The sequence below is a fragment of the Elgaria multicarinata genome, chromosome 5 (genome assembly GCF_023053635.1).
Source record: "Elgaria multicarinata webbii isolate HBS135686 ecotype San Diego chromosome 5, rElgMul1.1.pri, whole genome shotgun sequence".
NCBI lineage: Eukaryota > Metazoa > Chordata > Lepidosauria > Squamata > Anguidae > Elgaria > Elgaria multicarinata.
In genome coordinates, this window is record NC_086175.1 from 77,628,416 (window position 1) to 77,656,360 (window position 27,945).

The window sequence follows — 27,945 nt, forward strand, 5'->3', positions numbered from 1 at the left end:
GCTGAAGTCTACATGCTCCCCACCATTCCCCCCCCCCCCCCGCAAGAGGAAGGAGTCTGGGATGTTTCTTCAGCCATTGCTCAGCATTAGGTCTTTGAGCCGCTTTGCTGAGCATCGGCTGAAGCCAGAATTTTTCCTCCTGGAGTTTCCTACCAAAAAGGAAACTGGCCTTTGCATGGGAAGCTAAAAAGTGCAGCTCCCTGGTCCTCAGTGCTTAAGGTAGTCAGAGCTGAATGGGAGTGGCTTGCAATATGGTTTCAAATGTGATGAAACGAATTTAGGGCCACACGATCCTGGACTTAAGACAGATTATAAGTCTGAGCTGGATAAATGTATGAAGGATCGCTTCCTTTTAAAATTCTGGTAATTCAGTCATGATGTTTTATGTGTCAGGACAGGCTTTGTTTTCTGTCAGTTTAAAACTTTCGGATTTTTTTCCTGTGTGCTTGGCCATGAGAAGCCTTTACATGTCATCCCCTCCCCCCTCAATAAATGCACAGTAGCTATTGTGGGCCTGGAAGTTGTTTAACTTATGCTCATGTCTGAGCATAAGGTTTCTCTGAAGTCAGATAGCTGGTGATTTTGAGCTGAGGTTGGGTGGCTGGCTGTTTTTCATACTGTGCATCTTTAGATGTACTTGCTGGAATAATTTGGAACAGTTTCTTTTTTACTGTAGGATCTGTCGTGGTGTGCATCTTGTTGCCGTGTACTTTTGGTTCCGCTTTGCCACTCAACCAGTGGTAGGAAACTTCTTCAGCAATGAAAATATATCACAAAATGGAGGACAACAGCTACAGTTCAAGGAACTAGCACAATTGACAAATTGCTTGCTTTGATGAGCTTATTCCTGACCCAGTATCAGCAGCTGGCTGAAGCCATCTCTCCTGGCCCCCTACTATCCTCACTGCTGGCACCCCCACCACTTACCCCCCCACCCCTAATCCATTAAGGACAGTGGCTCCAGCAATGCTTCAGTCACAGACTTAAATGAGTTCACACAGAATTGGTGCTGTTGGGAACTGGATAGCTGCTATGTTACAACTCCCACAATTTAAAACTCAGCTGGCCATTGCGTTGTTGTAATTCTAATATGGCAGCCAATTGAGGCAGCCATTCTGCTCCCAACAGCATCTGCACTTCCTTGGGAAGGTGATGTCTGGCAGCTACACTGTCCGCACATCCAGGTGGCCCAAGTGGCAGCAGAACCTGTGGCAATTCTGGCAGGATTCTGGTAGGGTCTGGTTTCTGGTCTTGAGTTATTCAAAAATTGTGATCAATAATCCCAAAGAAAGAACGTGAATTACAGTGCAATCCTAGACATTTCTCTTTAGAAGTAAATTGCACAGTGTCCAGTAGGGCTTACCCACTTCTAAGTGTGTTTAGGATTATAACCTTAGTTCATAAAAAAAATAGGCTGTGCAATCTAGAGAGTTATCATGAGAGTTATTTTATAATTGGATTTGCACTCCTCTCTTTCTCCTTTAGGTTTACTTCTGTAACCTTTAGTTTAAACAAAAACAAATTTAACAGTGAAGAACCTTTGAATCACGCAAGTGTACATGAGCCTTTATTTTATTTTATTTATTTATTTATTGATGGCTCCTATTGACGATCTGCAAAGCAGTGAATTTGTCCCCAGATTCAAATAAACGTTGAAGTTACTTTATTTCAAATTATGATTATGATTATCTAATGTCACTTAAGGTGACATGGCTTCCAGGAGCTTTGATTTCCCAATATCCATGGTACTGGCATTTGATTAAGGGTGCTTCCAGACTGACAGCTCTAGAGCTAAGCTACCAATCAAAAGACATTATGCAGTTATTCCATCTTTTTCTCCTTAATGGATTTTCAGTGGTAAGAAAAATAAAAGATGGAAGAAGCAAGCAGAAAAACCAGGAGAGTTACAAATGGAAGACGTTGTGGTTTGGACTCTCTCCTTCCCCTCCCCCCTCAATTCTGTGAATAAGTACAAAAAAAGGCCTCGTCTGGAAGCACCCTTAGTTGAGAAACTCAAAACTGTTTTTGTTATAGAGTTGAACAAAGCCTCATTTCTGTGTCCTGTCAGAAGAAATTACGAATCTAGTCATTGAAATAAAATAGAACAGAAGGGTTCTTTGTACTCTGTGCTTTCTTTTGTCATTATGCAACATTTGTTCAAAGTAGGCTAGTTCTGCTATTGGTCGCAGTAAAAGTTACATTACCCAAAGTATCTAGAGGCCATTTCTGTACTGAAACTAGTTCAGGATATAATATATATATACACACACACACATACACATTTTAATTTAGACAATGTGTGGAGTGATACATAAAGTTATTGCTGAGCTTTGATTGAAAAATAGATAAAAGAATGTGTAGTGTGCGTGTTTAAAATGTGTTGGTTGGGAAAAAAGAGGTAGGAGAAAATGTCAGAACAGCAGTTTATTATAAAAATACGTTGCTGTTTGTAATAGAAGATTGACTGCGTTACATTATAAAGACCAAATGTAAGTGAAGTAAGCTTTAAGAAGACCCTCTTCTAGCCTGACAGAGTAGGAAAATCTGTATGTGGTTGACAGTGTTGTTGTTCTTCAGAAAGGCCCAGAAATAGGACATGGCATGGGAAGGAAAGTGAAGCAGCCTGCAGATATTGGTGTGAACCAACCATGAAGTGGGGATGGATACCATGAAACTGGTGAATAGCGAAAGTGCTGTCTTGAAGTACATGTTAGAAATAAAAGACTTTGCACATGTGAACTTCCCTTTAGCCTTCATGAGAAAGAACTTTCTGTGGCAAAGGAGCATCATCATTGACAGATGATACTGTTCTTGTGGTTCCACTCTATTAGAATGCAGGCCTACCTATCTGTAGAGAATGTTACTTTCAAGCCCTAGTTGAAACTTCTCCAAAACTTGTGTCATTGGGAAAGTACTATGCATTATATTTTTATGAGCAATTTCCTCAAAGTTGGGGGATTTTGGGTTTTTTTTTTAAAAAAAGGCCTTTTCTCAGCAGCTCAGTTTGCCACTTAGTTGGGATAATCAAAAGCCCTGGTGATCACTAACTGCAAAAATGTAAGAATTGTGAGTCAGCTCCATAAAAACATGACACATTAAGAAATTGTGTTTGTTGTTTTATTTCCTGGCATTCTGCTATCCGAGTCTTCATTTGCATCCGACTCGTCATTGGCGAGTTTCTTTCAAACTTTGAAAGAATGGGCAAAGTGGGGTGGAGGGAGCAGTAGTAGTGTTTTCAAGATTCAGGCAGTTGAACTCCTGTAAACGTGAAGACTGTTTACTTGCTTCAATCAAGCAAGTTATGAGTCTTGAATAGTCCTTTTTTGTCTTTTTCCCTAGAACATTTTCAACTGCTGTTGAACCTGACAGTAGTAATTTAACACTTAACTGCTCCTGGTTGAGTGTGAGCTAGGAGTAGCAGTAGGGACAAGTAGAACAGTTATTCTAACCATGAACCAGTGGAAAAGACCACACCCTTACCAGGGACGAAATAACCAATAAGGTTAGGCAGGAGACCTTAGAAACATCTGTATATAATGGCCCTGATCTGGCAGCTGTGTGAAAAAGATCTGTAATGGCTACTTCATACCACTGCTGTTACATAGTGTTGCTTACCACATTGGTGGTTCTTGTTCCCTGGAGAGTTTCCTCACCATTTCCAGGGGTCCTGGTAGGTGAAAGAAGTTCCCCACCTCTGTAGTATAGGGTGAAGAACCATCATGCAGCTATTAAAACAAGATGAGCAACACACTTTTAAGTACTAAATCAGGAATATATGTTTCATGCCTGCCACTTGAAATTTAGTGTGCAAGTCAAGACGTCTGATGGGAAGTGAGGAAACACTTTTCATCTGCATTAATAGAGTGAATAAAGCAGTGGATGAGGTGATTGTATCTACAGAGACAGCACAACAGCATGATCTCATCATGCGTCAGGTAACTGAGACCGCATGAGCCCAAAATGTCAAGTTCAGTAAAGAAAAGATTCAATTTTCAGAAGTGACTTTGACAAAACACTTGGGTCACTGAATCAGAACAGAAGGTAGTTCAGACACAACTTAAGCCTGTTCCAAACTCCCAAGAATAGGCATGGTGTGTTAGAATGTTCCATTGGCTTCTATTGGAGAAACAGTTTTTACCTGATCCTTCAGAGATCTGCTTTATCTGATATACTGTTGCTGTTCAACACTTATAAAGAGACCCTTCTATAGAGTAAATCTGTAGCTGCAACAAATGGTTCAAATAAGATCAGCTGAGGAAATCAATTCAGCTTATCATTATTATTATTATTATTATTTATTTATATAGCACCATCAATGTACATGGTGCTGTACAGATAACACAGTAAATAGCAAGACCCTGCCGCATAGGCTTACAATCTAATAAAGAATCTAAGTCAAAGAATATGTGCTGTGGTTGATGTTGGTCAAGTTTACTTCCAGAAGGGTTGACCTCTGATCTTGCTGGATAGTGTCATCTTGATGGTTGGTTCAAGTTTATTTATTTATTTATTTATTACATTTTTATACCGCCCAATAGCCGAAGCTCTCTGGGCGGTTCACAAAAATTAAAACCACAGTAAAACACCCAACAGGTTAAAACACAATTACGAAATACAGTATAAAAAGCGCAACCAGGATAAAACCACACAGCAAAGTTGATATAAGATTAAAATACAGAGTTAAAACAGTAAAATTTAAATTTAAGTTAAAATTAAGTGTTAAAATACTGAGTGAATAAAAAGGTCTTCAGCTGGCGACGAAAGCAGTACAGTGTAGGCGCCAGGCGGACCTCTCTGGGGAGCTCGTTCTACAACCGGGGTTCCACAGCGGAGAAAGCCCTCCTCCTAGTAGCCACCTGCCTCACTTCCTTTGGCAGGGGCTCACGGAGAAGGGCCCCTGTAGATGATCTTAAGGTCCGGGTAGGTACATATGGGAGGAGGCGTTCCTTCAGATAACCTGGCCCCAAACCGTTTAGGGCTTTAAATGTCAATACCAGCACTTTGAATTGGGCCCGGACCTGGACTGGTTCTTATTTTACATTTATTTATCTATTTAAGAATTGATTCATGCTTGGGCTGCAGGGTGATGTTCTGGTTCCTTCCCTCATGTATGTAACCCCCCCGCCCCCATCCTCCACCTGCTGGCTTTAAGTATAGTTAACAGGGGTGGCCAAGGGGGAAGGGGTATGCAAATGACAGAGGGAGTGTGGACTCCCACAGTCTTCTCCCTTAACCACTGTAAAAGAATTGGAAGCATTGTGTCCACATTAGCCATTGACAAGCCAGTTGTTTACCTTAAACTTCCAAGTCTGTAGAGCAGGTATGGGCAGAAGTTAGATCTCCAGATGTTTTGGACTTCAGTTCCCAGTTGTCCCTTCCAGCATGGCCAATGGTCAAGAATGCTGGGAATTGAATTTCAAAACTGTTGCAGATCTGCCTTCTGCCCACCCCTGGTGTAGAGAACTCTACTGCACATCAAGTACAAATGCATGGAAAAAAGAGTCGTCTTGACTCTGGACTTTGTAGAATATGTGCTTTGTTGCCCCAACATGCTCTGGGATATTGCACAGCATTTAAATCTTGACAGCTAAACCTGCTAATGATGGGCTTCTCTATTCACTGAATAGCATTTAAAAATAAACTACCGGCTGCTGTGAGACCATGTGTTTCAGCAGTATTGCATCACACAGATTTCTGATTCAAACTAATATAAATGTTGGATGCTAGAAGTAGTGCACTGAACAGTCTCTAGGAATTTCATTTCAGACTGGTAATCTTTCAAGGAGTTCTCTGTACCTCATAGGAAAAGGCAACCCTTATGCCATTCCTAATACGCTGCCTATTCTTAATCTGTTGCATCTTTGACAAAGCACATGTTCTAAATTTACAACAGCTATTTAAAATCAGGGAGAATGAATTATGCCCCCGATATGCAAGATCATACCTTGCTGTGGTTAAAATATAACTGAGTTAATAAACCAGCCCTGATTTTAGAGTAGATATTAAGAGTTGTTGTGCAGAGTCTAGTCAAAACGTTTCTCCAGTGGAGGGTTAGGATGCTGCCCTGTACAGAGCCAGATATTTGTCCATCTCACCCAGTATTGTCAACACTTACCGGCAGCGGCTTTCCAGGGTTACAGGCAGGATTTTTTACAGCCCTAGCTGGAAATGCTGGGGATTGAACCTGGGATCTTTTGCATGCAAAACCTGTGCTTTACCACTGAGCTGCAGCCCCTCTTGCAATTACCCAAACCCTATCTGTATTTTACAGATCTGCCTACCATGTGAATCCCTGCCATCTCTTTTCTGTGTCCTTGCTACTTATATGAATAGATTAAATAAGTTAGTTCTGTATCTTGGGGCAATGGTGGGAATTGCATGTCTCGGTGAGGTCATTTTCATGATGTCTGTAACATGTGCTGCAGCCCTAATTTAGATTAGAATCAGTCTTCCCTCCATGCATTTGCATAGATTGGGTGAAGAAGAAAGACCATTCTAGGGTGCTTCATGATTTAAGTGAAACCTAGACTGTCTTGAATATGTCTCCTTGATCTATTTTGTCTAACCTCTAATAGGGAGCCTTTGTTTTTGTTTTAAGTTAATGGGGGAAAGTGGCATGCTTTGGGGTGGGGGAGTAGTTTAAATTCTAAAAGCCACAAATCAAATATCTAGACTAGGACTATATGTGTATGGAGCGGAAAATTTATTGAAGCACCTATATCAGTTCTTTACAAGAGCTGGATTCCCCCTCCTCCAGACCCTGGCAATAAAAATGGCAGAATGCCTGTATCTTACTTTAGAAGATGTGCCTGTATAATTGATTGTACATTGCTGTCTTTGGATAATGAACAATAGGAGAGAGAATCACAATTAACCGTATGCTTCAGAATTCACATTAGGCATCTCCCTTTTTGGAAATTAAGTATGAGGACAGTGTTGCCTTCCATGTGGAGTTCAAGCAATTTAGGGTCTTGCAGATAATACCAGCTCTCTTGAATCATGCTTGGAAAAGTACAAAGAAGCAAATATAGATTCCAGAGCAGTTCCATAATTCACTCCTATCAAGAGCTGGAATGCTATATCTTCTCCAGCTGTATCTTCAAAATACTCTTCAAGTGCAATGCAGTTTAAGTTTTGAGAGCTTAGGATAAGAAAGTCAGCTGTTTTAATAGTTCCTGGTAATCTTTTTTTCTAGCAAGACCTGTTTTCTTGGGCGCGCACTCTGAGAGAAATTTTATCATGAGGTATTTTGTGTAGGTTGGTAGTCCTTTAAAATTAATCATCAATCACCAAAACAGATTTCCAGTATATCGTATCATTAAAGCACACCTCTTCATCCTTTGTGCATACAGTCATGATGGTAGACATCTATTTATCAAGTTAAGGAATGCCTCTTCCCATATGTTCCTGCCCAATTGCTAGGATCAACTTTGGAGGCTCTTTTCTGGGTGCCACCACCCACAGTGGCACAGTGGGTTGCTGCAGAGCTTTCTCTGTAGTGCCCCCCCAATCTGTGGAATACCCTTCCCCAGGAGATCCACCTGGGGTCTTCACTGAATACATTTAGATGCCAGATTAAGACTAGTGATGGATGAACTTATCCTCAGTGGGTTCTCTGTTTACTCGGAAAATAATAAACTCACCTATGTAGGCTCGGATGAGAGTTCTCCCTCAAAGTGAGCTCTCATTGCTTTTGCACGTGTGCGATATCAAAGTGCATCTTGGAATCACCTACTGCCTCCTCGGAGCTAGAGCTGCAGTGGCAGTGGTGGTGCTTAAAATAAATATGAGAAGAAGGGATACAAGACTGGCTATATTGCTCCTAATAATTTTGATAAGTGTGTTATCAGGAATGGGGAAGATAAAAGAAAGCAGCCTGCAAGTGAAGGGGACATGAATTGCTACTTTTGTGGATGGAAGTGCTTTGGTTGGACTTGTGAACCATAGCTGTCCTTGCGTTTAGAAAAAAGTGGAAGAAGCGTGGTCAGGTGTGGCACATTCTTGAACTATTTCACCAGATATTCTTTGAGCTGGCTTCTTAGTAATTGACATTGGAGAGGTGCCCCTGCCCTATAGAGATCTCTGCGTATAATATTTGTTATTGAGAGGCTGGTGTGTGTTAGAATGTGAGTAGATGTTCACAAACATCGTAATACTAATAGTTTATTTCATTACATTCTTTGTATTTTGAATAATAGGTTTACCCTGAGCTGCAAATTACCAATGTTGTTGAAGCCAACCAACCTGTAACAATCCAGAACTGGTGCAGGCGGGGATGGAGACAATGCAGGAGTCACCCACACATTGTAGTTCCCTATAGGTGCTTAGGTAAGTATACTCGGCTGTTCTTTGAATAACTGCATGTATTTGTTCTTTTCTCCGCATAAAATGGATTTTACACTGAGCGATGTACTGCTTGCGTTGTGATGTTTTCAGTATTGTATTAGTACATTTTGGAAAAGGTAATAATAAAATTGCCTGGTGTGGGGGCTAATGCTATTTTGTACTCAACAGACTATCAAGCAAGAAAAGTTCTGAAACATATATGTAAAATAAAACAACATGTTTCTTGAGAAGTTAATTTGAAAACTTTTAGTCTGATTTGATTTCATTAGGAAAAAATAATCACATGCTTATTTGGAAGACATCATTCAAACTTAAAAATCATTAACTCTTTCTGGATCTAGCTGTAATGTCCTTTTTGTGGTTTTTGATATTTAAGGAGGGGATTTCATCTTGATTGCAGCTTTCCTGTTACATTTAGTCTCTGGGGGAGCAATCCTGTGGGCCCTAGACACAGTCTGAGGGTCCATAGGATAGTTCAAATTCCCCAGTCCAAGGTTAGAGTCTTCGGGAGGGGGAATCGGAGATCCAACCCCCGCCCTCTTGCAGCTGGTGTGGAAAAGACCACATTGGATGGCTCTGAGGTTGGGAATTCAACTTTGGAGAAGGGGGAAAGCTGCATTTCTGTGAGTGGTGAGAGGAGGAGACTGAAGAGGCCAGGATATGAGCTATTCTGAGTCCCCTCCAGCCTCTTTCTCTCCCTCTCTGAAATCCTGTTGCTAGATGGGCAAAAAAGCCCATCTAGGGGGTAATGCAGGGCAGGATAATAGGGAACCAAAGATCACCTCTGCCACCCCTCCCACTCTGCACAGGCTGCTCATAAGCCTCTAGGTTCAGGGGCTTACGATCATTGAGGGCTCGCCCATAGGATTGCATCCGGAAAGATTTGGAGCCTAGCTCTGTGGATATGTATGTGTGTATATGTGTTGTGTGAGAACACTCTTGGTTCTCAAGTATATTCTTGATTCTTATTCTTACTATGGTCAATAAATTTCCCCCCAGCTCTTCTACAAATCCCTTTGCATATGAATGATGTACCTCTTATTTTTGTGATTTTCCTCTGTTGCAAAGAGTTCCCTCATTCACATTTCAGCTGTATCCTTCAACACTCCTTCAGGTCCCTTAGCTATATATTCTATCCCTAAAAATGCATTGACCAGAAGATTGATTTATTTCGGACATTGTGACTCATTTCCCTCAAAGATTCAAAGCAGCTTATAATGAGTATAATTGTAATAATGATTATTATAACAAAAGTATATCTTGCTGTGAGAGAAAGCTATACCCTTCAACCTTAAAATATGGTGTTTTTAAAGAAGCATCTGCAAATATAATGATAGCAAACAAAAAACTAAAATGAAGGGGGAAATCACAAAGAAGAGGTAAAAATAAAAGAAAGATAGAGATTGATGTCCGTAGGAGATATGTTGAAATGAAGCAAGAACATCCAGATTTTCAGTCCATTGAATGATAGGTGTTTATCCTTCCAAGCTTGAAGGCTCTTTCAATTGTAAGGGCTCTCAATATCCACTTTTGATTTCCATCTGTTAATCCCAACATCACAAGTGATTTCCTCTAGCACAGGGGAAATATATGAAGCTAAAGACCAGGGCTTTCTCTTGCTCTATATGGTTCCAGTGAACATGTGCCACATTACCTGTGCACAATTGGTAGGGGAGTGGTATTCAGACTGTCTAGAGTCTATGGAATCTACATTTGTGGCTTCTTCAACCATTGCAGTGTTCCTGCCCTCCTTTCAGCTTATTGTGCCAGTACAGTGTAACAATATTTTGTGAGAGTCGTGCAACCTGTACACAGTGCAGCATTTCTAGCTTCCTCCCAGAGCTGGGACTGCTCCTAGGTTTAATCTGCAGGCTCTCTATTGTAGCCAGCATGTGCTCAGTTTGTGCAATGTTGCCCATTCAGTCTTCATCCAATTTCTACAGTAGTTCTTGCCTTGGGAGGGCTCTTTTAATCTTACACTCTAATAAGCTGGTAAGCCAAAAGTGTGGCCTCACGTGGTTTTTAAGATTTTTCTGAGGAAATTGGGAAACAAACCCATGTTGATTCTAGTACAATGGAAGTGTCAGGTTCTGACTTTAGAAATCTGTGACTCTGTGGGTGGGAAATTATTTAACACGTCAATCCTAGAACAATTTACTTGGAAGCCAGCCCTATTGATTTCATTGGAATTTGCTCCCAAGAGAATATGTTTAGGATTAAAGGGTTATATAATGTAGAGAGAAGAGAATCTTAGGGACTGTTAATGACCTTGCAGGTTTTGAAAAGACGTTGCCAAAACATTAAGTTATTTTGTTTAGAAACTGTTTTAAAGAAACAAAGTGAAAGTTGCACTGAATCTCTTGTCTCCAAATTAGCATTGCATATAGGCAACGGGCCAACTATCAGCTTTGGCTGATACGCCAGCCGTGCCCCTTCTTAGAGTTGGAAGACCTAAAGATGGTAGTGCATGTGTTGGTAACTCCGAGGCTCAGCTTCTGCAAAGCACTCTACATAAGGCTACCTTTGTGCCTAGTCCAGAAACTTCAACTAGTTCAAAATATGGCAGCTGGGTTGGTCACCAGTACACCTAAGGGTGACCATATTTCACCAATTTTAAAATCACTTCACTGGCTGCCAATTAGTTTCTGGGCGAAGTATAAAGTGTTGGTTAAAACACTTTAAAACCCTACTCTGGCCATGGCTCGACCAGGTCTATATCCTGGGATCATCCCTGTGCATCCAAATAACACACAGGGGATCCCAGGAGCAGGCAGGGACGACCCCTCCATTTGCCTGGGATAATCCTTAGGTCTAGCTAAGGCCATAGTTTGGGTCCAGGTTACCTGCAGGATCGCCTTCAATCCGCCCCACATGCTCAGGTCCTCTGTGAAGAATTTACTTCAGCCAGCTAAAACTAGATAGACAACTGTTACGCAGAGGAACTTCTCTTCTGCCGCTCCCAGACTGTGGAATGGCCTGCTGGGAGAGATTTGCCAACTCAACAGTCTTTCTGAATATAAAAAAGCTATAAAGACTGATCTTTTCCGGCAGGCCTACCCAGTCGAATTTTAAGATGTTGAGCTGTTATTTTAATAATGTATTCGTTTTTATATGTTTTAATCAGTTTTATGTATTTTATAATATTTTTGTATTCTATGTTGTTCCCCGCCTCGATCCAGAGGGAGAGGCGGGTAAGAAATTATTATTTCTAAGAAATACTGTCATGACTATGAGGCCATGAATTGGGATCAGACACAGGAAACCCAGTTTCTGATTCTTGTTCAGTATTGGAACTCAATGAGTGGCTTTGAGCAAATCACAGACTCTTTTTGTGAGAATCGGTGATGTAGTTTTAAGGGCTATAGAAGTTATTAGCAAGACCTGTTGTTGACAGAATGACCCTGTTTAGACAACACACTAAGCCACGGTGGTTAAGCATTTTGTGCTAAACGTTATGGCTTAGCATATCATGAGAACCGTGACTTCTTGTGTCATGTGAACCATTCCTAACCATGGTGACTACATAACTGTGGTTTAAACATGGTCACTAACCATTTGCTGCAAAAGGGTTAGAGTCCTAAACGTGGCTTAGCGTGTTAGTTCAGCATTCCTATTGCCTTTGTCTTCTGGCTTAGAGAAAACACAATATGAGATATGGTGGATGTAAATTAGAACCTGAAGAATTCAGTTGTCTCGTAGGTAGTTGGATTAGATAAGATTTCTCTTTTACTCATCTTCAGACAATCAGAAATATGAAGGATAAAATAACAGGGCAGTACTCCGATGATCTCTTACTCCTCTACTGATAAAATGGCAGCAATTTACTGGATTAATTTTTTTGTTTCATTTTTTTTGTTTCGGCTTGCTCATAATTCCCCAAGTGCGTCAATTACCCTTGATTTCCCGGTATACAGAAAGAAAAGAAAGTACTATTCTCAGCTCCAGCGTTATAGGTTTTCTTGTCCTAGTGTTTAACTTACCAGCATGGGGTTGTGATCTACCTATGTTCTTGACTAGAGTGCAAGTCCCTGAATTCCTGGTAGTAATGCAGACGGAAACATAGAAAGTGTCCTAGGATAAGAAGGACTTGAGCAGACAAAACAGCAGCAGCAGCAACAACAAAACACCTGCACCAATGTTTGTGATTTCTGACATGTTTCAAGAATCACTGTTGTAAATAGCACAATTTGCAGAAAATTGCAAGCGTAAATGGTCTGATTTTGTGAAATTTGCACTATTTACAGCCACGACATTGTGCAAATCATGATTTGTATATATTTAGGGAAAAGGGGGAAACCACGTGTTTGCCTGATTCACTGTGCGGCAAGTCAGGCAAGCTCAGGGATGCGCAAGCTGGGGTCCATGGGTATAAATAGTTATACCTGTGATTTTCAGCAAATCACAATTTCTTATTTAAAAAAGTGGAAAAGTTACTAATTTTCAGGAACTGAACTGCTGCTTGGCTCGCAAATGTGTACCAAATTGGAGGTGCCACTGGGAGCCAAAAGGGAACAGGATTTCCCCCGTGACAGCCATCCCTAGCAAAAGCCAGTTGTGTTGACTTCATAGCTGATATGACCTTTTGACTGCTGCTAGATCTAAGCTATGATTTCAACATAGCAGTACAGAATACAAATGATGGTAGATAAGAAAACTCAGCATTAACAAAGTAGTAATTATAGATAGAAGTCCCCCAAAACACTGTGCTTTATGGAGTAATTTCACAAAAGTTTAGCTAGGGAGTATGCTCATCATTATGTGGCAGATATGCTTAGGCATGTTAACCATCTTCAAAATTTCTTTTTTCAGATAAAAATATTCCTAGAAAACATTAGGTGGGTTTCACTTTATTTTTAGCTCAAGTCACTTGAGTTCATTGAGTCAGTTTATCCAGTTAGATGCTTGCCTTTCCTTAGGGGTGAGAATTATTTGACTAGCAGAAATATGTCTACTTTCATGCCAAAGTATATTCATGATCCATTTTTGTGCTGGCCTTTAGCATTGCCCTGCTGGGATTTGCTGTAGCAAACCCCTTCAACACTTGGCTGATTCCTTAGCTTCTTTCGAATGAAATGGCTTATACTGTATGACAGGCAGGTTGTGTGTAGCAAATGCTCCAGCAGTATTGATTGAATTTATTAGATTACCACAGGGCTTGCTTTGAGTTAATGTGACTAAAGCATGCAAAGCAGAAATAATTTAAGTAACACTAAATCAGAACCTGTTATCTGTGAAAACTGTACACCAATTCTCTCACTATTTAAATGTATCACTGAGAAAATAAGGGAACTTCATTTATATTAATGAAGAGAAATTCCAGGTTTACATTGTTTTACATCTGGAATTAGTGAATCATTAATTTGGTCTGACCATGTTGTCAGACTTATCACAAAGACATTAGCTAGTATCCAGTGTTACATTTAGAGTAGACCCAATGAAATGAATAGGATACATTAGTCATGACTAACTTCACTCTCATTTATTTCAATGGGTCTACTTATATTGGACTAATATTTATTTGTTTCTATTGTTTTACTGTTAAAAGATTTTTGTAGGTGAAATATGGAGGACTGTTTCCCTTCTTCTAAATATGTCATTCATAAAAGTGACAGTGTTGCCAAAATGACTAGTCTTGTAAAATGTCAGGTACTTTTACATGATGAATGCATTTCACTTTCATTTGATTCCAAGGCAAAACTAGTTCTATACTGGAAGCTCTCATGAAAGTTATTCCATTCCTCATTTCATTAAAGGCTGAAAAGTTTGAGAATAATTTTCTTCTATAGTTAACAAGTCCAAATTGTGTTGTTTATAGCCAAGATTTATATTATTCCTTTCTAGGTAAAAAATAATCAAAAAAGTTTTTTCAAGCAAGATTAACATATGCTATGAGAACACTTTACATCAGTCTTATTAGTATCAACTTTACTCTATTTCAAATGTTAGTCACTCTTCCCAGTGTTCATAAGAGCTACATTATAGTTCTTAGACATGTGAGTGAATTATTTCAATGGTACTATAAGGAGTTATAACAAAATTGCCTTCCCATCCTAGAGACCCACCTACTTGGTTCCTGTATCCTACATGCTGCTCTGCCCCTCCCCGCTCCCTAGTTCCCAACTTCCAACACGTGCCCTTTTTTCACTCCACTCCATCTCCTCCATTGAGGGATTGTGTGGTTCCTAGCCATCAGTATTGTCTAACATCTCAAACCTGTTTTCTGTTTCAGAAATGAAGAGTGGGATATCATGGGTCAGGATTTGCAAGACCTTGTCTCTTGGATATTTTATAGGTCTTTTGCTAACAAGATGTACAGAATTTTATTTTAGCACTTAACCCAGAGGTGTTCCATGGCTGTGGAAGTTGGAAGTATTCAGGACTTTTGGGGGGGGGGGGGTGGCGTTCTTGTTGTTGTTGTTTTTATTTTTGGTGGGGGAGAATTCATGATTTTAATTTTTGTGAACTGCCCAGAGAGCTTCAGCTATTGGGCGGTATAAAAATGTAATAAATAAATAAACAAACATACATGAATTTGTACACATCCCTTTGAAGTTAGCAGTGGAGGGGAAAGGGACAAATAATCATCCAAAAATGCAGTAAAAAGTATTTGTTTTGCTTAATGTTTGTAGTCTGCTGTGTAATGGTGTGTTGTTGTTTTTTGTAACACTATATTAACATAGATACACTGTTATGTTAAGGGATGGCTTTGGAAAATAGTTGCATATGCTGATATAATTCTTGTTTATTTATATATTTATTTATTTCTATACCATCCCATAGCCAAAGCTCTCTGGGTGATTTACAATTCATTAAAAAATTATTTATTTATTTATTTATTTATTACATTTCTTTTTATATATATATATATATATATATATATATATATATATATATATATTTCTACATTACTTAAACATACACATTTACATTTCACATAAAACAACAACAACAACATACTGCATAATGTTGAATATTGAATACATAATATCTTATCTTAATAACATAATCAAAATTAACATACAAGTGCACCCCCACCTCGGGATCTCCTTCCTGATTCCAGAATCTCATACTTTCTTCTGCTGGTGGTTTCCCACTTCCTTTAGAAAACACAAATATTAGGAACTGTTTCCAAATTCCTTCAAAATCATTTGATTTAGCTATACCTCTTCTCCATTTAATATTACTTGTTAATTTATCATTAATAGCTATATCCCATACTTCTTTATACCATTCTTCAATAGAATATTCCCCTTGAATCTTCCAGTTCCTAGCTACAATCAATCTTGCTGCAATCAACAAATTCGTTATCAGTTCCTTAATTTCCTTTTTACATTTAAAGTCTTCTTCAAATAGTGACAGCAATGCAACTTTTGGTGTTCGTTCTATCTTCATTTCCACAATTTCTTCAATCTCCAAAAACACCATCTTCCACAATTTCTGAACATAGTTACATTCCCACCACATATGCAAATACGTTCCTTTAACCCCACAACCTCTCCAACAATTTTCTGATTGCTGATTGTTTATCTTATTCAATCTAACCGGAGTTAGGTACCACCTCCATACAATTTAAAAATAATTCTCTTTTATTCTTACTGACATATTTCTCAACGCTCTTTGTTTCCATAATCCCTCCCAACCCTGTTGTCCTATTTGTACCTTCAAATCTGTCTTCCAAACCATTTTACCCGAATTATCCACCGTCCCTTTCTCCACCAATATTCTATATATTTCACTCATCAACGCTTTTAACACTGTTCTTTTCTCCCTTTCATTATCTTTCTTAACTATTAGTTCCTCATTTATTACATTTCTATACCGCCCAATAGCAGGAGCTACAAAATACAACATAAAAATAGTTTAACAATTTTAACATAGAGAATTTAAAACAATGGAAATAGCTAAAAACAATTTAAATAATTATTTCCCCCTAGCATACCTGTTCTTAAAACAACAGGCATAGATGCTTCATCATATTCCATTAAATGCCTCAGAGTAGAGGGTGGCTTACACCTGGCACTGAAAATATGAGTCGGCACCTGATGTGCCTCACTGAGGAGCTCAAAGTGGAGAGGCCACCACTGAGAAGGCCCTCTCCCTTGTTGCCTTCTTCCAAGGCCCCAGATGCTATATATTATTAAATGATTATTTCTTCAATGAAAATGAGATGTAATGTCAAACACGCAGACGTTTCAGTAGTTTTTATGAAGGATCTTGAAATGTTTACAGGTAAAGATCCCATTGATTGAAGACTGCAAGCATTAAAAATCATAGGGGTAAATTAATAATTTAAATTAGGATATTTCATCTAAGGGAACTCATGTAATATTCTTGTCACTATTGCTAGCATGCTTCTTAATGCTGTTGTCACCCTTTCCCCTTAGTTAGAACATTGTCTCTCCTTTCAAATGCACTTTCCCTTCACCAACGGGCCATAAATCCAGACACTTCGTTTCCTGTCTACTGCCTGATCGATGAGACAAGATTAACTAATTGTGTCTCAGAATTTTAATGCCACTGTGGATTTAGCTTATCCAGCTCTTTTAAATTGGTTCCATCTCCACTTAGCTGTGTGATTGAGAGAGACAAGCCTCACAAAGCTCTGTTTTTCTTTTAAATAAAGGATGCATTAAATCTTTGCATACTCAACAGCACCACATTTAAGATTAGGTATCAGCTAGGGTTGCCAGGGCAGTGGTCACAGCAACAGCATTGATAGCCTTCTCCTGGAGGAGAAGGCTATCAATGGCTACTAGCTCTGATGGTTGTGTACTATCTCCAGCATTCGAGGCAGTAAGCTTATGTACACCAGTTGTTGGGGAACATGGGTGGAAGTGTGCTGTTGCACAGTATCCTGCTTGTGGGTCCCTGGTCGACAGCCTGTTGGCCACTGTGTGAACAGAGTGCTGGATTAGATGGACCCTTGGTCTGATCCAGCAAGGTGCTTCTTATCAATTGATTTCCATAAGGGCAGGCCAGAGGGGTGGTAGGAAATTGCTCCAGAGGGGTAGTAACCTCACTCTCTAGGTTTTTTTTTTTTTTTTTACAAGGTTGAAGTATATTATAAGTGGCTACTGTTGAAACATACCAGGTTCTCTTCTCTCAGGTGCTTGCTTCAAGCAAAACTGCCACTTGAGGGACAGAAAATAGCTACACATGAGAGCAGATCTGGTATAGTCTTTTCAGTAGGGATGTCGGAGGAATCTAGTTGGGGAGTGAAGCTCAGTGAGCTTTCATTGGCCCATGTGTCCCCTGGATTCCATTGGTCTTCCACCAGCTGGCACGACGTGGTGCATGACATGTTGGACTAGCTGGCAGCTTGCCTCTAAAAAAAAATTGTGCAAATTTCAGCCACAAATTGCATGGATTATGCAAATTTGCATGAATTATGCCCAAAATTTGTGTAAATTGCACCTGCAGGCACCAGATTGGGAATCCAGTTTGTTCGAATGATGCCCACAGGTGCCACAATGTGGAAAAGGCAATTTGGGGGCGGGAGATTGAGTAAATTCCTGGATTTCAGGAAAAAGCCTATGGCTCAGCTCATAAATACAAGACAAACCAGGGAAATCTGACGAGCCCTGAATAGTATGTTTTCCCGCAATGGCAATCTGTGCCTCTCAGTAGCCAGTACAATATAAAATGGGTAGGCCTATGTCAGGCTCACAGGTTCTACTCTGTGTTTTACTTCAGTTTTTTTTAGTTTTGTGGACAGCCTGAATTTTAGCATGCTTGACCTTCAAAACTCAACTTCTACATCTTTCAAAACCCAATTCATTAAAGTTGATATGCAAGAATTTAACTGTAGTTAGTCACAAGTCAGAATTATGAGCCAATCTGAGGAACAATCCATTCCATTCTTATTATGACAAAATGTTTCTCATATGGGATCTTGCTGCTGTGAAGGAAAACCCTTTGAAAAAGCTAATGTTTTATGTTTGACAGTTCTTGTTGTTGAAAACACACACACACACACACACACACACACACACACAAAGATGACAACTGTGGAGTGAGAACTAATGGAACCATTTTGTGTAGAGCAATGTTATGTGAAATGACACATTTTAGAATTCAGATATTCTAAGTTGATTTCCATGGAACCGTACAATGATGGCACCTGCCAGCTTTCGACTGATAAGATCGCTTTGCTCAAAATGTCTCCCCGGGGAAGGTCAGAGCACTTGGTGGCTATGTAAACATGCAATATTTTTTTTCAGGAAGAAAATGCTAACATTTGAAGGTCAACTGTACTTCAACGCTTCTTTTCTTCATTCACCCGCATGTCATAGTCTCAGCGTGGGCATATTTTGGAATGAGAATAGTTGTGTTTTTATGGAACGGATATAGCTGTAAGTGCTGTTCAGGTGTTAAAAGCTGTAATATGATTAGAATTGGGACAGGGAAGAGGAAGCGGAGGAACACACTACCTGCCCCCCTCCATCACCCCCTCCCCCATCTTTTTTGACATTAGAGAGCAGAGTTCTGCAGCAGGAACTCTGCTGTGCTTGTGTAGGCTCCCCGCATACATCGGAACAGTCAGGGTCCTGAATTGTATGTGGAACTTATGTAAGTCCAGCAAGCTCCCTGCTCCAGAACTTGTTCCTGCAACACATTGAGAGTAGCAGGGCAGAATGGCAGGGGCGCATTACACAAGGCCTTTAATGCCTGAATAGGGTTTCTGGGTCTAAGCTATGTGGGTGTTTGTTGCCACACCTGGATTACAGGGGCAGCTAGAAATCCAGAAGTCAAGCAGGATGTTGAGCAGACGTGGGTAACACATGGCCCATTGGCCACATGTCACCTTCATTATCCCCTGGTGTGGTGCCCCTGCCAAACTGCCAAAATTCACAGTGGTGGCAAAAACATTGCCAATTTGCCAGGGCATTTGGCTATTTTAGACTCCAGTAGCAGTTCGGTTAGACTTCCGTAGCCCTACCAGCATTGCCAATGGTGAGAGATGATGGGAGTTGTAGGTCAAAAAATCTGGAGGGCCACATGTTGCCTATCCCTAGTTTAAGAGAAGATTATGGAAGAGAGAGGGAAGAGGGCTTAGCTGCCGAAGCAAAAGGACTTTGGCTGTGCTGAGTGGAGATAAAAGGTTTAGCATATCTATCCCATATACGCAGTATGGGAGAAGGAGGTTAAGGGACATCAGACTGGAGAAAGGAGCGTGGTTTGTTAAATTTCCAAACCTTCTGAATGGAGGTGGAATGAGAAAAGCTGAAACGGGAGAAGGAAATGTTAGTTCTTTCAAACTTCCATCTCATCAGTTATTCTTGTAACACTCAGTTATATGTGCTAGCAAAATTGTAAAAACGCCCATATTCAGCCTTGTTGCCAAGAGTTAACACCACATGACTTTGCATATCAACCTTGTTAATTGATGTCAGGCGTGTTTCTCCAGAACTCCAAACCTAAAAAAAACATAAGAAAATGCAAAACAAGCCAAGAAATATTTGTGGCTTGGTCATTGGGCATCAGCGTTATTGCTTATCTTCGCTGTTTGTAGGAGTGCTAACAGCATATCTTTCAGTGTACATACTGTTGCATTGTCAGCTGGGAAACACATTTCTTTACAATTAGGGTAACACTTCTTTTTTTTAATGAAACAATATTTCTTTAAATTGGTCTGGAGGTATTGTAAACTCTAACAACTAAACCAGCCAGGAAAGACTGCTCAACGTTTTTTGGTTTCATTTTTGAAGACGTTATCATAATATACCAGGAACATGCAGGCTGGCAGTGCAATATTATATGAAGTTAAAATGTATGTATCTTTGAAAACAACAACCTATAAATATTATCACTATGAAGGCCTCAGTTAAATGGCTGTCCCTTCACCACCAGCCCCAGCATGGGCTGCTATAAAATACTGAGCTTCTTCTGAGTTAAAGCCCCTAAAGCAGGTCAAGCATGGTGAGGTCATGTGAGTTCTGCTGATGCTCGTTGAATGGAACTATGGCTTGTCTCTTAGCTCACCACCATAATTAAACCTTTGTGTGGCATAGGCTGAGCCTGCAGAATCTGTTCTGGTGGTGCGTGAGCTCAGCAGAAGCTCAATTCCTCCCCCATACCCACCCATCTAGTATGGTAAGGAAGGTTGATTCTATCTCTTACATAGACTTATATCTCACTTTTCTGTGGGTATTGATAAAATCCCCTTGACAGAAAGAGAAATGTGAAAGATTTCCCTTATTTGGAGAACTCCCTCTCTGAGTTCTTATTTAGTTTAGTTAATAGCCCACATTTCCCCCCCCCACACACACCAAAAAAGACATGTTAAAATAAAACAAAAAGTTCTTTGTGAATGTCAAAATTTCCAGAAGAGAAGCCATGTTAATCTGTTGCAGCAAAAACAGCAAGCACCTTACGGCACCTTAGAGACTGACAAATTTATTTTGGCAGAAGCTTTCAGTGCATCCACTTCAGCAAGCTTCAAGTTTATATGCAATAGATATGAGGGGGGATTGTAAACAATGACATCAGAAGGAAATTAAATGCAGGAAATACTGACATTGACAATCACATTATTAACAGTGACCATTCACAAAACAATTGCTGCTGATCATGCAAACATCTTGGCACTAGGTAAACCAATTAGCACATGTAGACCCTGTTCAGATGACATGCTAAAGCCACAGTGGTTAAGCATTTGAGCTAAACATTATGCCTTAAGTGTGTCGTGTGAACTATTCCTAACCATGGTGGCTACATGACCATGGTTTAAACACACTCACTAACCATTTGCTGCAAAAGGGTTAGCGGCCTAACCATGGCTAGCATGTTGTCTGAACAGGCCCATAGTGTGATAAAAAATCCTGTCACTGTAGTACTGATGAAATGGGCTATAGTCCATGAAAGCTTATGCCAGAATAAATTTGTTAGTCTTAAAGGTGCCATAATGCTCATTTAGTATTTTATTATTGTCCTCAAAGAATATGAGGACATGGTAGTGTCTGCCTCCTTTCACAAGGGGCAGCATAGGCAAAAATGAGTAGACCCTTAAGAACAGGTACTTTTTTCTCATAATGGAGTTTCCCCTTGAAACTCTACACCAAAATGTGTACAAATGTTTGTATGGACTTTCAAAAAATGCAAAAAGACATCGGATGGAACAAATTGGGGGGGGGGAATATGAACATTATAGAAAGTGAAGCAGACAGATTTGTTCATTCCTAAGCGAGACCAAATATTGTGTAGAATTCTTGTTTCGTGAATGTTGAATTGTCATTTATAGTTGATAGAAGTTTTAGCCAAGCAAATGGCAGAGGAACGGTCTGAATGTGTATATGGACATAGTTTATAATACTGCAGAAGTATGGACACCTAGCACTAGGGTGAAGGAATTTCTAAGTGTTTCAAAGAATTTTTAAGTCTAGGTAGAGGAGGCACTTGTTCCTCATGCCCTCTTGAACTTTTGTTCACTCTGAGGATGTTTGTTAGGCTCATTGAGAATGCAGTTTTCACTTGCCCTCCCCTTGGGAATTTGGCATGTACTGCTCAATTCTGCAGCTGCTGCTAAATTCTAGGGATGATTGGTCTGTTAAGTATGTGTAATTAGTAACGTGGACAATATTAGTCAGGTGAGGCTTCCCATCAACTGGAGCGGAGTTGTGTAATATTAGATTTTCTCTTATAAGAGATTTTCATTTTGAAAAGGATCCTGCAAAACAATATTGTGTTGTAGGTACTTCCTTCAACAAGCATAATTAAGGAAGTAAGAAACTTCAGGCATCTATTTTAGAATTAAAGGGCATAAAAGTGGGAACAGGTCCTATATTAATAGGATAGTGGATCACAATGGCCTACAGCTAGCTGATTATCTCCTGCAATTCCCCTCACCCCAAATATGAAATGTCCTTCAGTTGTTAATTTCTGGTAACACTATACATTGTGTGTTTAAGGTATGTGCCTCACAGGAATATATGTGTATATTTTGGGATGACTTAATTTTCATGTCTGATTAATAAGAATGAAGCCTTCTTTTAAGGCAGAAGAAAATAGGACAACCAAAAATGTTCATTTTATGGCTCACTGACCTCCATTTTAAGACAGTACTTGTTGGAACACTAAAGGACAAAATGCTCTAAAACACCTCTGTTTATGGGATTAATATGATTTCAACAAAATAACTGTGTAGCTGAATTGACATTTCTTAAACATTAATAAAATGAACTTTCAAGATTGCTGAGTCCTGCAGTCCTGTTTGGATTACAGTTATGTAAAAGCATCCTATTCAAAGCAAATGTTGTTTGTGCTGTTGTCCTGAGCATGCAGCTGTATCAAAGTATCTCAGTGAGAGCTGTTAACCAAAAAAAGGTTTTGGAGAAGACTGAGGTCTTATATAATTGTAGCCCCTGATTTACCAGTTGCAGCTGGGACTGCTTCTTCATTAGTAACAGCTAATTCTTCTTCATGAGTATACTCTGTCTGAAAGTGTCTTCAGGTGGCCAGGCAGGTACTCGGACACTGAGCATCCCACCTTGTTCATCACCACTGATGCTCCAGAGAGCTGTAGGACAAGGGAGGTGAATCAGAACCCCTGGATCAGGTTGCAGGGGATCTTTGGGACTTCAGGTGAGGCATTCCTGCAGCAGGACTCCTCAGGTTGCCCCATGTCTTCTGTGGGAGTGGGGTTTGTTGAGAATTCCTCTTCCTCCACAGAGGTGTCCCTTAAGCTTGAATTGGCTTGGAGCATGACAGTTGTTTTGTGTTCCTTTTATAAGCTACAGTTGTATCAACAAATGTGGCCCACTACAGCTGTTAGTTTTCTTAACACAATAATCTTACCATCGCTATCACCAATTACTGCTGTTGTAAATAATCGCTGTGCTTATTTTGCATATATTTAAGCTTTAATTGAATAGACACAAACTGTACTTATAGCATGTCTTTCCTATTTCAGTTCTACTGCTCACAACTTTTTATTCTCTGAACAATCATTTGTACACTCAAATATATCTGCCAATTAAGGATAACACTTCATGCATCTGATGAAATAGACTCTAATCCATGAAAGTTTATCACATAATAAATGGTCAGTATTCAAAATGCTACAAGACTCTTTGTTTAAATGTGGTTCAGATGGATATCTCTTGCCCTACCACACAGCTCTTCTTCTCAATTTTGCATTGTATTATATCACTGTGGCTGTTGACATAGGGCACATTTGGGCATATCATATAATTTTAGTCATGGTTTTATGAACAAGCCAGGATCCTGCTTACCGATGAGCAAAGAAACTGCAGCTTGTTTTGCCTAATGTTGGTTATTCCTCTGTGAGTAGCAGGTTGCTATCTCAAATGGGTCATTCTGCCATGATCTCTCCACTTCACCAGTTCGCTTACCATTGACTTGCTGCAGAAGCAGGATAGGGAGCACAGCTCCTCACAGCACACTTGTCTTGACTCAGGCAGCTGAGTTCTTAGGGAATAATTTGATTTGTTAGAATGTAGATGCTGAGGCCCATAAGCACCAACAATACAATTATTCTTCCCCCATCTCTGATCTTCGAATGATACCATATGGATACAGGGTAGCTGAGCAGTCTTGGAGCCTTTTGCCTACTCCTTATAAAGTAGTATTAAAAATGTGCAGAGCCTCTGAAGTTCACTGTTTTTATCTATTGAAACTTTTTGCTTTCAATGAAACTTGGAGGCAACTCTAGGTATGATAGTTCATTCCACCATTACATTTAGAATAACTGTGCACATGCACACACACATGAGTCTCCTTCAATTGGAAACATTTTGTCATCTTGCTTTGGTACAATCTGAGGTAATGGTTGACACAGTTCCTGTATTACAGAAGTTCTCAAATTGTCTCATAGGTAGCGCTAAGCTAAGAAACCAACTTTTAATCCCTCTAAACATGTAACGTTCACATGTTTTGCCATCAGTGGATTTGGATGTCGTGCTAAACTATAGTTTATTGTTATATGAGCAAGCTGTGCACTCATGCATGTCTCCATTTATGGCTCCATTTTCTTCTGGCTGTCGGCTCATGTATGGCTCCATTTTCTTCTGGCCCAACTGCAGAGAGCTTCAGTTATTGGGCAATATAAAAATGCAATAAATAAATAACTAAATTGCAAGGAAGAGATGGAAAGTTTTTGTTTTGCTTTCAATTAACCACATTTTTATTGTATTATCTGAATTCTAAAGTGTGGTTAATCTTAACTTTGATTTATTGAAACAAGCAGACTTCATAAATCACTATTTGAAATGCACTTATTTCAATAACAAGCCATAGTTAAGGCTAACCACAGCTTGACCAGCGTTGGACATAACGCTAAGCTGTGGTTAGTGAAAAACAGAAGTGAAAGTTTCCAATCTTGCGGCTGCACTGGAGGAGGAGAGGGGTGGGGGGCGATGAACCTGAGGCTCATTAAAGTAACTCTAAGCCATAGTTTAGCATTAAGTCTGAACAAGGCCAGTGTGAGTAGGTGGAAGAGAATACAGTGGAAATGGGAAGGAAACTTCTCACATCATCTTTCATTCTGAACAACTGTTGTATGAACAGCTTTAGGAAGTATGAATTGCAGTTACATCATGTTCTTGGTTGCAAACACCCACACAGAGTCTTTTTCATATTCCTCACATAACTTTCTATAAGCCTGTTTCTTCACTATTTCACTTTTGTAATTAAGATGGATCGTGAGTGCCAAACTTGCCAGAGAATGGCAGCAGCTGGAGGGTAATAAATCATACTGCTTATCAATGAATAATCTCTGCAACCACAAGCAGGGCAAACATTTATTCCCAGGTGATATGTTAGCATCACTGCATTGATATAATTCAGTACATGGATCTCATTTGGACATTTAAAAGTGCAGTGTTCAAAAGAGAGGTAGTGTTGTTATCACAATGCAGCACTAGGGGCCTTATCCTCTGTTTTTGTGAAGAAACCGCTTATGTTGTACAGTAGACAAGAAACGGTTCATTTAGAAACAAATAGATAGGCGCTCAGTGGTATTAATTTTCTATTAGGTCCCTTTCCTATATTTAAATGCTTGTTCCCAATGATGGAAGGAGAGTTCAAGTCATGAAAGGACCCATTTCCTGAATAGATTTCTCTTTCTATGAAAGAAAGCACCTTCTGTTCATGGAACAAAAATCTGGATCAAGCTCTGGATCAAGAGGGAGACTTGCACCCACAAGATCTCCCTCATGACAACAACAACAATAATAGGAGGATTATTGTAATTAGCAGTTAAGGCATAAAACAGATAATAGGCAAACCCATATCTCTCTTGTCAGTAGTCACTATTAAATTTCTCATCAGTGTGGCTCCTCTGTTACCCAGGTTATGTTTCCAACATTTTTAAAGTAGGGATATTGGATCCACCATCCAGTATTCTATTATAATCTCTCCGCACAAGCACAAGTGAACAGAATTTGAAGCTACCAGCTTTCATGGAATAAAATACTACATTTCTAAGTCGTTGGACTGCTAAGATAGGTTTGTAACTAAATGGGTAATTCCTGGCAGCATTGCAAAATCAAGAAAGTTAACTTAGCATTTGATTTTTGTTTTGTTTTCAAATCAAAAGGTATGTGTCCATACCATATAATTTAAGTAGCTGTTTAATTAATTGAGGAACATTTTAAAAATTCTCACTGTTAATTGTGATGTGACTTTCTCCACAGGAAACCTTTTCTTTCTGATATCAGTTAGTATGACGTTTGCTTGTAAGCTACTGCACTAAAAAAAATCCACTCAAAATTATAATAAAATGAAGATTTGCCTTTTTTTTCAGTTGGAGAATTTGTGAGTGATGCTCTTCTTGTGCCAGATAAGTGCAAGTTCCTTCACCAAGAAAGGATGGATATATGTGAAACCCACCTGCATTGGCACACAGTTGCTAAGGAGGTATGTTGTAATTGATATCTTTATGTTTCTAGCCATTTTTCTTTCAAATGACATTCCTTTCCTTATACTTAAAAATAAGTGGACCAAAGCATCTCAGAAGAAATAGGGAATATGTGGTTATATTCATAACTACTGTCTGTAATGTCCACGGGCACAATTGTGTTGTTTTCATCTTTATTGTCAAGTATCTTTTATTGCAGTTCTTGTTTTGTTGTTGTTGTTGTTGCTGTTGTTTTGCTTAATAGTACAAAATTTCCAGGGGATATATAAAAATAAAATTCAGCAGATAGAAGAGAAACTATTAATTGCCATGTAGTGAATTAAACTAGCAAAGACTTGGAACCAAATCTATTGACTTTCCGTTATATTCCATATGAGATCATTTAGAAGATCTTAGACAAACATCCTTGACTCAGCTATCAACTGAGAACAGGTGCCAAATAAATTGCAAAGGCCAGAATGATACCTTGGGAACAATTTCAATCACCACGTTAAATATGCTGCAGTAAATCATAAGCTATAACCTACAGCAATCCTTGAATAATGACACCCTGAATGAAGCAGTAGATGGAAGACCCATGAGAGAGCCACCCAACTTGAAACTACTGCTTACTGCAAACAAATTATGGGACGTGAACATCAAGGTACAAGGTCCTCAATAAACTGACTTTTAAAAAACCTTCATTCCAGCATTGGCATCTACATTAATGAAGGTCCCTATATCCAGCTGCAGCCTATATAAGCCAGACCAGTTTCTCTTCAAGAAAGAGAATGGAAGGTCACAATTTGGACATAAAGAACAAGAATACAATCAACCTGCAGAAGAACACTTTTTAACTTACCTGGCCATTCCATCAAGGACCTCAAAGTTTCTCTCTGAAGAGAAATTCAGGTGAACAAATGGAACATGAGGTGGCAGAACAAGAATAGATACAAAGATTTAATTGTGTGAACTGAAGTCTCAACAAGCAGCAGAGATTCGACTCTCATTATAAAACCTGATGGAAGAAATGAAGGTGGATTGCTTCAAGATAACATTTCCACAGAGTGATTTCTTTTAAAAATGTAATGATTGTTTTTTTTAAGTTCACTGTTCAGTTTATTTTAGCATTTGAGAAAGTGAACTATAGTCTACTCAAAATAAATGCCCATCTTCAAGGTGCTGAAAAGAGCAAATATGATCTAAAACCAAGTAATGAAAAAGACAGACCGAGTTCCACAATTGAGATTGCCATGAGAATTTTGAAATGATAGACACAGGTTTGAATCTACCTCCCGTCCCTATTATTTTGTGTCTATTTATTTTTGTAGAGTAAGAAGACTTAGTGTATGTTTCTTGTTTGATTGTGTCTGTGGGAAACGCTGCGTAGAAAACCCATGTAAGGCATAGCTTACAACATTTAGATAATTCTTCCTGTTTTTAATTCCTTTCGCGTGTATGTATTTTCTTTCTAAGATACCTAAAGGCACATTTGTATATTTTAGAGTTCTGTCATGTTGACTTCCAAATGCTCTTGAGTTATAGTGCAGGATTGTGTCTGTGATTCTACATCCATATGTTTAGAAAACACAAATGCAAAGTATATTATATCCCCAGTAGTTAATGTCTAATCCTTTTAAAACGGAGCTTCCTTTTGATATAAATACTTAAGTATGTATGCTACACAGTTCAACCAATTCTTGCTCAAAGCTTCTATAACATTGTTTTAAAACACTGAACTAATG

General features: G+C 39.3%; 1 protein-coding gene across 4 annotated transcripts in view; it reads left to right on the plus strand.

Moving 5' to 3' along the window:
- The window catches only part of APP (amyloid beta precursor protein), a 167,115-nt gene that overhangs the window by 68,989 nt on the left and 70,181 nt on the right, over window positions 1-27,945 (plus strand). For all 4 annotated transcript variants that reach the window (XM_063126740.1, XM_063126741.1, XM_063126742.1 and 1 more), the window contains exons 3-4: window positions 8,199-8,328; window positions 26,108-26,220. In XM_063126740.1, coding sequence (XP_062982810.1) covers window positions 8,199-8,328; window positions 26,108-26,220 — 243 coding nt within the window. The remainder of the gene's footprint in view (window positions 1-8,198; window positions 8,329-26,107; window positions 26,221-27,945) is intronic.